The following is a 9,141-nucleotide window of genomic DNA, read 5'->3' as shown; positions in this document are numbered from 1 at the left end:
TTCAGGTTTGGTGGGGTTTTTTGAAGGAGGATGCATTCAGCAATGAAAGAAAAGAAAAGAAAGTCAATGATTGTGTTGAAGAATCATTGTTGGATGCACCATTCTGAAGAATGTCTGCCTTGTCTTTCAGTTTTGTATTAAATGTCTGAAATATTAGAGCAAGTTGCTTCTGTGTTCTTTAACAAGTTGACTTCCACTCCCTGCTCCCCACCCCCAATTAAAGCACGTTCATCAAATTGCTGACTTGGAAAGGTTTGTGCTGAGTTCTTTGAGCTGTGTGCTTTCGTTCCCCCATATCCCCCCTTCATCTTCATCTCATATTAAATAAAGCAAATTCCAAACAGATGAACTGTCAAACAGTTATGCTCCATCTCTTCAATCTGCTTTTTTTAGGTTTTTTGAAGGGGAGCATGCTGATTAGGTAAGGAGATGTCATGGTCTTCTTCCATCGATGTAGGAAGATAGCAGATATGATCGCCTGAAACAACCAAACTACACAGTGCAAGCATGGCTTTCGCCCAGTCGCACATTATGGCAGCTAGAAGACATCAGCACAGTAGACTCATAATTGAAGTGGATGAGTACAGCTCCAATCCCACACAGGCTTTCACGTTCTACAACATTAACCAGGGACGTTTTCAGCCCCCACATGTGCAAATGTAAGTATTATAGTTTTGTTATTGCTCTAGCACAGCCTTCTGAATTGTTATTGCCTTGTCGATGTGGTATTTGATGGATCAGTCAAAAATAATTCAAAGAACACTGTTTTGCTGCCTTTCTAATAATAATTACTATAATACTACAAAATGAGTCCATTTGGGAAGTGTAAGTACTTTGTTAAAGGATGGGAGAAAGATCACTTCACTAGTGTAACTTTAATACTTAATAGTTACGTATTAAAAAGAGAAATAGACAACAAGCAGTGGTAATAAAATAAGAGATGCTACAAGGATGATACTTTCTGCAATCTTAATAATGTTTGTTTGCGTTGTGCACTTGCTTATCGATGTAAATAGCTGTTGAAAATATGAAGCCTGTATCGGTACAATGCGAACTGTTTGGTTAGTTATATTACAGCTACATACAAGGGAAAAAAAATCACATTAATAAATAAAATAGTGTGGGCACCCATCCGACAACTTACTTTCATACCGATGTGCTGAAGATGCCAAGTGCTTAAAGAGTAATTAAAATAATGTGTTTGTTTCTGACTTCTTATATAATGACAACATCAGTAAAATTAACTGCTCTGAATGATTTACTTGTAAAGTGGAGAATTATAATTACAAAATGAAACCTGCCATAAAGTTTAAAGCCAGAAGGAAGAGCAAGACAGTAAAGCTATTACAAATAAATTAAGTATAAAATTATACTGTAAAATATTTTTATAGAGAATAAAAATGTCTGCACCATTTTACTGTGTTTAGTAAAGAGAAAAGCAGCCTTATCTTTAGATCAGAAAGCTGGTTTTCATTTTTTGAAGGAAACTTCTTTTGCTTTAGGAAGGCTGAATAAATAATTACCTTGTTCACATTTTTGGTATTTAATATGATTTGATAATTTCCAAACACAGACTATGTTTTATGCAGTTCAAAAACTCAGCAGTTATGACTGGTTGAATGCTATATGTTTATTTAGTGAATGCTTATGTACATTCTTTGGCATAAAGTGGACTTTATAGTAAAATATCAGAAGACTGACATACATCCTGGGGCGGTGTACAAACAGTTTTTGAGGGCAGTGTGTTAGTTTACGGTCTGTATTGGGGGTTTTTAGGTACTACTGAAATGCAAACAGTGAAATGATTTGAGTGTTAGCACTAGGAAACATCTTTTGTTTATAGAGCTGGCAAATGGTAGCAGAAGTACAAACAAACAAGCGTGGGTTCAGAAATACTTTTACAAATGAAAATGCCAAATGCAGGTTGCTTTATTTGTTAAGGCTTAGCTATTCTTTTTGAATATTCAGACAATTCCTGGGCTCTCCTGATTTTTTTCACTGGTCTTAAAAGCTGGATGTTTTTTACTGGACTGAAAATAAGTTAGTTATTAGTCTCCACTTGGTTCTCAACAATATGCTGTTTAAACTTCTAACCAGTAATAAATCATATTACCAAAAAGCTTAGACAGTCAACTGCATGATAGAAGATCAGCACCTAAGCAAGTAGTTGAGAATAAGTTAGCCTTAAAAAATGGTTCCTCAGAAGATTTCAGCAATCTCTCATGAATGATTAATACTATTGAAAAAGCTTCTGCAAAGAGAAAAATAGGCTAAATCAATCGAAACATTTACCATGATCTGACCTACTCTCTCTCTCGGTACAGAAATTGTAAATAATGTTTCTGAATACCAGCAGGATTGCGTTTGCCTCCAACCAATAAACACAATAATAACAAAGAAGGGAGAAGTAGACATAAAAAGTGTAACAAAAGCACCTTTTATTCACAGGAGTGTTACGGGTGGAATCTTAGCCCCGCTCTAGTCCATGCAAGTTTTGTCATTAACTTCAAGGAGGTGTGAAGGCTTTGCCGTGTCTATATGTATAGTTCCAGCCACCTAGATTAGGGATGTTGTAGGCAACCATAAGCAGATTTCATGTAGACTTGTTAACATCTGAACTCGTAGTAAACTACTTTAACCACAGGGGGTTTTTTGTGCACCTTTTCTTCTGAATTCAATCTTGCAGCTCTTCTTCCATCTTACATTTCTTGTTTCACTTTTTAGCAGCCATAACATGCTGGCAGCCCTTTCCTAGCCCCATCTTAGTCTGGCATCCCTGTGCTTCTGAGATGACTGAGTTGCTACTGACAAGAAGGGTGGATGGTAAATTCTGCCAGTATTTTCAAGTCCATCAGTCATTTCTGAAAAGTTCCTGTCTTGCTCCTTTGTGAAACCACTGAAATCTAGTGTATAAACGAACCTCTGCCAGTATTTTTGCTCAGAGATTTTTTTAACTTTGCTTTTCAATTTCTCGGCAAGTTTTTGTACTTGTTTAAAGAAAAACAAAAGCATTTGCACAGAAATAATCAGCAGATCTTTATTCCTCTCCTCATGCTGCAAACGGTGCACTGGGTGTTGGTGTGACAGCTGCTGTGGGAATGCATTACACAAAAATACGGGGATCGAGCCTTCAGAAATTATTTCCAGTAATACAACTTAGATGCCTTTGTGAAACCTGACATATGTTTTTACCTATATATGGCCTCAGTGTATGCATATCACTTCAACGTGAAAATGTGCATCTCATTCTTTTGTATTGATGCTTTTTCCCCATGAAAATTCTCTGTCCCATTGCACAGCATTTAAAAGTTATACATCAGCAGCCAGGAAAATGCTGTCCACATCTTCCCCATCCCCATCCAAACTATAAGAAAAAAAGCATGTGCTGCATGGGTTGCCATGGTAAGTCTGTTGTTTCTTCCATCTGGCTTCAGAGGAGCAACATGTGAAATGCATGCTACTCCCCAACACCCAACTTACTGCTGTGCTGAGCTTTAAAAGATTTCTGAAGGAGAAAAGGCACCTGCTTTAAAGGCTACTCTACCATGAGAAGTCAAAAAGTGGTGGTTTAGACCAGACCATATCCTTATGTTGTGCCAAGGTAGTATGCATAATTTAAACCTGGCTTACTAATATAACTTGTAACTAACTCTGGGAAATGTTGAGCAGGGAGAGCAATAATCAGAAATTTGTTTACTGAACTGATGTCTAATCCTTTGGCTTAAAGAGCTGCAACGATAGCTGGGGTCAGCTCCTCATCATTTTTATCCAGCCGTCCCAGTTCATTTTGAGGAGGAACGCCATGAACTGAATACATTACCCCTCATACTGCTCACGCTTTATGACAAGTCTCACTGACTGGTCTAAACCCCACCATTCACCATCCACCTTGCTTCCTCCACTCACCACCCATAGAGCTTGCTCTATAGCAGCTCTCTTCACTCTGAAACAGCAGCATTTTTAACACTAAGTGGCAGTCATGGAGCTGCACTGTTAGAGGTTGTGACCTCCTATGCCCAGCTTCCCCTGCACCTAACTGTTTTCTTCGTCTGCCCTTCTTCTATATGTGCCTGTGGTCCTCCCGCAACATAGACACTCCTTCAGCCCTACATGCAGTGTTTGCAGCTGCTCTCTCTGAGAGTCCAAACATTCCACTCTTTTCAGCCAAGTTTTACGATTTCCAGTATGTGCTTGCTTACATATCCCACTAGCATGTACATACTTCTGGGTATTCACTAGATATGATTTGATCACAGCTGGTTTTACTTCTTACCTCCTGTTTGGTTACTTTATGCTCGGAAAGTGGAACGTCACAAAGACAACTACAAGGTACTTGTACTAAAAAGCTGTTTCTCTAGTACTGCTGTAAAAAACCCAACATTTCCTCTTCCTAAAAAGATATAGGAAAGACAAGTACAAAATAATTTGTTCATACTTTAGTTTTGTAGCTATATTGTAGGAAATGCTAAGAACTTTTTCTATATTCAACAAGTTTTTAACGTTTTAGATTTATTCCTCAGTCTCACTAATCTTGTGAAGTTGTCAGAAACACCTCAGTTTACTCGCCTATAAATCTCCTAGAATTCTTTGACTTAGAGAAAAGATTGTGTGATTAAAGATTATTATCATATGCCTTGCAAGCAATAAAATGCCTTCTGAAAAAATACCCAGTAAACAGAGTTAGTATTATTAATATCAAAGATCTCGTAACTTTTTTCTGAGTTTATTTATATTAAAGTAAGCTCCTGAACTGAAGCACAACCAGCAAGGGATAGAAATTTGTATCACATACTGCAACAGTGAACAAAACTAATTTTGTTTGTCCTTTCAAAATAGATGTTGTGGAAGTAAAATAATTCATAACAATTCTGTATATCTCTCTGGTTTCTAGTGACATAAATATAAGTCTTGCATCTCTGGCTTTTTGATTTTATTCCACCAGAATTCCCTAACTGGAGTAGCGGAAGTGGTATAGCTGTATATGGATAAATTTGCTTCTATATATTCTAACAAAATATGGATTGAGGGTAAAAAAATTGAGTTGAAAATAAGTATTCTTCATATAGCACAGAGGTGTTCTCTGCTTTCCTCTTCTAAGTAATAAGTAAGTCTCATCAAACTGGGTCAGATCTTTTCGTTTCCTCAGTTTTGAATGTTTGAACAATGCAGCCTTACCCCTCACAGCATCTGATTCCATTTAGTATAATTAAGCCCAGAAAGTTGCCACGTTTGTCCTGACAATAGTCAGGCTTGAACGTACATTTACAGCTGTTGTCAGGAGAGTTCTTATCTTGCTTTGCATTAACACACTGAAACATATCTCCAAAATGTGTTAATTAAATTTGCTGGAATTATATAACTTGCAGAAAAAAGTTCTAATTAGAAAAAAATACATTTAAATGTATTTATGTATCTAAAATAAATCTTTTCCCTGTGTACCATGTAATCATATTTAAACAATGAAACAGGATAGTACTTTTCCTTTGAAACTGGCAATGCCTTTGATTTATTTGTAAGTATTTGTTTCAGAGTTACTGCCATAGTTCAGTCTCTCTTCCTTAATCTCTTTAAAATAATCCATCTACCCAGCAAATACTGAAACTGTTGTGATGTGAACATCAAGAATTTTTACACCTCCCATTAGTGTTAGGTTTGTTTTAATAAATCCCTTCCATCAGACAGGTCTAGAAGTCTGTGTAATCTTTTGTAAAGGTGAAAAATAGTATTAGAATTGCAAAGTAGACACTAAGAAGTACATAAGTACTTTATAACCTTGTTATGATGCATTTCCTACAGGGTTGATCCGGTGCCCCATGATGCTCCCAAACCTCCAGGATACACACGATTTGTCTGTATTTCTGATACTCACTCAAGAACTGATCCCATCCAAATGCCATATGGAGATGTGTTAATACATGCTGGTGATTTTACTGAGCTGGGACTTCCTAGTGAAGTAAAAAAATTCAACGAGTGGCTAGGTAGGTATCGAATTCTGTGTGGATTTGTTTACTGCTTGTATCATCTGCCCCTTTTGCCTCCCAGTAAAAACCATCATGCACTCAGAAATGATATTAATTTAACTTTTAGTTTCGATGGCAATGAGCAGGAATCAGATTTTTATTTCTTCTTTTTTTTTTTACAAATATTTTTGCATTTTCCAACTGAGCAAATAAGATTTGTGAGACTATTCATCTGTTCTGCCTTCACACTCTCAAGTGTACATTAAGCAACTTCTTGGTGTTAGCAACAATTTAAGTCAGTAGGTCTTTAATGATTTACATAAAACCTCTTACATACATTGTTATGGCTTTGCTTCCCTGCAAAAAAAAAGTTGTTGTGACTGAAAACATTTGTCTGTTTAACCCTGGAGGCTCGTAGTTTTTTTATCTGAGGCTCAGCTGCACCACAGTGATGAATTCCAAACAAAGCAAAACGTGTGCCTGTGGTTGCTGTCTTGGATGTAGCAGACCAGATGTAGATGCCTTCTGTAGGCAACTGTTGGCATTGGTAACTGAAATTCTGTTCCACTGGGCAAGAGAATGGTGATTTACATGTGCTTCTGCAATGTTTTGTATATGCTAAAAAAATGACAGTGAAAATTGGAAAGCATACCCTGTATCCAGACAAAAGCCCTGATCAGTATTGTTCCTGCAGCAGCATGGATACCTTATTTTAGAATAAAAATGGATTCTCCATTCTGATAATGCATTGTCAAAAAATGATGAGAGCAAATGAAGGTGTTGGAGAGAGAAAGGACACAGTTTAAAGGTAATGTTTTTAGGTTAATTTTCTTGGCCGTAGTTTGTATTTTTGCGTTTTTCCTGTCTTTTTTGCTACATACTACAGCATTCTACACTAGGGAGGCACAAAGCAGACAGATGCATGTAGGCTGAAATGGAATATTAAAAAAAAGTCAGGACTTCACAATTTAAACAAATATTTACTAGCAAATAATTATCAGAGAGGCTGGTAAAGATTTATTTGAGCTTGGGAACCCAATAACATGGCCCACATGGAACAGTTGCGTTTTTCTGTATTACGTTAGGAACAGCATGTGGGAGTAGCATACTCTGTTGTAGTGCCCTCACCTCTGTCTCTGTCTATGCACAGGTTGGTTGTAAAACAGAAAGCAAATTTTAAGCCTCTTTTGTAGATCTCTACCATGTATTATAAGAATGTACTGAAAATAGCATATAAAGATTATACAAACCATATGGTTATCCCTTCTAAATAATACTCATTTTATTTATCTGCTAGTGTGGGAAGAAAAGTGCTTTGGGATATTGCTAGCAAGCAAGGATGTGGGCTACACGCAGTACTTGCTGTACAGTTTTTGTCTCCCTAGTTCTCCATCTGCCTCCCTGCTGGCCACAGCTGTACAGTATTCTGAAGAAGTCCTTAAGCTGAAATCCGCTCAGTATGGTAGGGAGATTTCCCAAGGCATATCTGTGATGGTCTCTTCATCATTTTTATTCCAAAAGAAGGCTTAATTTTTCTGACTTTTCAGGCATGCTTCCAATTTCATGGTAATGTGCGGTTTGGGAAAAGGTGATCTTGGAGGTTTGAGTTATATTTTTGCAAGAACTTCTTTGAGATATGCAAATCTAGCGAGTTAAGTTTTTTGGTTTTTTTTAGTTTCTTGGCAATTTGAAAAAATGCAAAATTTAACTTAATTTTTTAATTCATTCTGGAAAAGCCAACAGAAAAAAATAATTTGAGGTCACTACATATATTTCATTCAGCTAGCTTTTAAAGTTTTGTTCCAGCTCAAAATTGTAAACTTTTAAAATTAATTATAGTCAATGAGATTTCAAAATTAAAACTAGCTTTTTTTGAAAGTTTTGTTTGTTTGTTTTAAATGAACCATTTATCAGCTCTCTAATACCTGGAGTGTTTGCAAAATCTACGGCAAATAGTAGAATGGTTAAAACTTATATATGAGAAGAAGAAATTTCAGAAGTTGTTGCTGGTTGTCCATTTTGTTGTGAAAGTCCCTAGTCTCCAACAGTTTTGATTTTTCTAGCTAGCTGCCTCCAGTATCTGCCATGATTTGGCAACTCCTATAGCCTACACAACTTTCTCCTTCCTTGTCTTAACCTTTTACTGGTTTCTTGAGAAAGTAATTGATGGACTCTGGCATGGACTTTTACCTCCACCATCATTCTTACCTGCTGCCACCAAATTTCCTTGGCTGTTCCTTCATCCCATACCACAGGGGCTCACCTTCCCACTTAGTTTTTTTTTTTCATGTCAAATCTATGTCTTCTGCCGTCATTAGACTATAGCTTTGTTTATGCCTTGGAATAGACACTAGAATATTTGTTTGTTACACCTTCCTTTGAGCTCAGCTTTCTCTTAGGCACTAGAGTACATACCCTACTCCTGCTTTTGCACCATATACTTATACCTAGCATTGGTTTCTAACTTGTAGCTTTCTGTTCCGTCATACCCTATTGGGTCTGTGCCACTCTGGTCTATCGGCCTATTTTGTCTTTTCAAGAGACCCTTCAGCAAGTTCAGATTTTGTCCTTCTGTTCTACATAAAATTTCTGTGCCTGTCTGCTGCAAAGTATATTTTGCATTAACATCATTAACTTCCATGGACCTTATGGTTATATCGAGCACATGCTGAAGTGTTGTGCTAATAGAGGCATGTTAGCTTTCTGAGTCATACCCTAAAATATGTTCTCACTTTTTTAGGCTAACTGTATGTGGGTACACAGGAAGGCCTGTACCAGCTCAGATGATATGTCTTTATCAAAGTATTGCTTTGACTGTGACTTCCAACCACGGTGCTCTGCTTTATCTGCCCCTAAGTCACCTAGTTTTATGCTTTTTATCTTCTGATCCCTAAAGCTCTCCACTTCATTTCATTTCACTTCGTTCTTTTTGGCAACTAACTGTTTTCTTTCACTATTCTTTTTCTCAAAGCTCCCTACCTGCTTCCCAGGGAGGGATTTGAGGTTTTAGTAGGGCTAGATTGATGCCTAACTCTGTGGAGGAGATGAAATGCTGGTGTTAACTGGATGTAGAGATTTCCTCAGTTTTCTCTAGTAGGCAGTCCAAGAAGTATCTGAGCCACAGCATTACTTTGTATTTAATATACAGATTGTTCTTCTCTAAGTTCTTTAACTCCCTTTT

At 37.1% G+C, this 9,141-nt stretch overlaps 1 protein-coding gene across 1 annotated transcript in view; it reads left to right on the top strand.

Moving 5' to 3' along the window:
* Positions 1-395: 395 nt before the first annotated feature.
* Positions 396-9,141, top strand: part of MPPED1 (metallophosphoesterase domain containing 1) — a 46,965-nt gene continuing 38,219 nt past the window's right edge. Inside the window, exons 1-2 of the mRNA XM_010194454.1 lie at positions 396-659; positions 5,797-5,978. Of these exons, the coding sequence (XP_010192756.1) occupies positions 508-659; positions 5,797-5,978 (334 nt within the window). The 5' untranslated portion in view covers positions 396-507. The remainder of the gene's footprint in view (positions 660-5,796; positions 5,979-9,141) is intronic.

Source organism: Mesitornis unicolor, unplaced genomic scaffold (genome assembly GCF_000695765.1).
Source record: "Mesitornis unicolor isolate BGI_N332 unplaced genomic scaffold, ASM69576v1 scaffold27601, whole genome shotgun sequence".
Taxonomy (NCBI): Eukaryota; Metazoa; Chordata; class Aves; order Mesitornithiformes; family Mesitornithidae; genus Mesitornis; species Mesitornis unicolor.
Note: the sequence above shows the minus strand (reverse complement) of the source record. Positions and strands in the feature narration are given on the sequence as shown.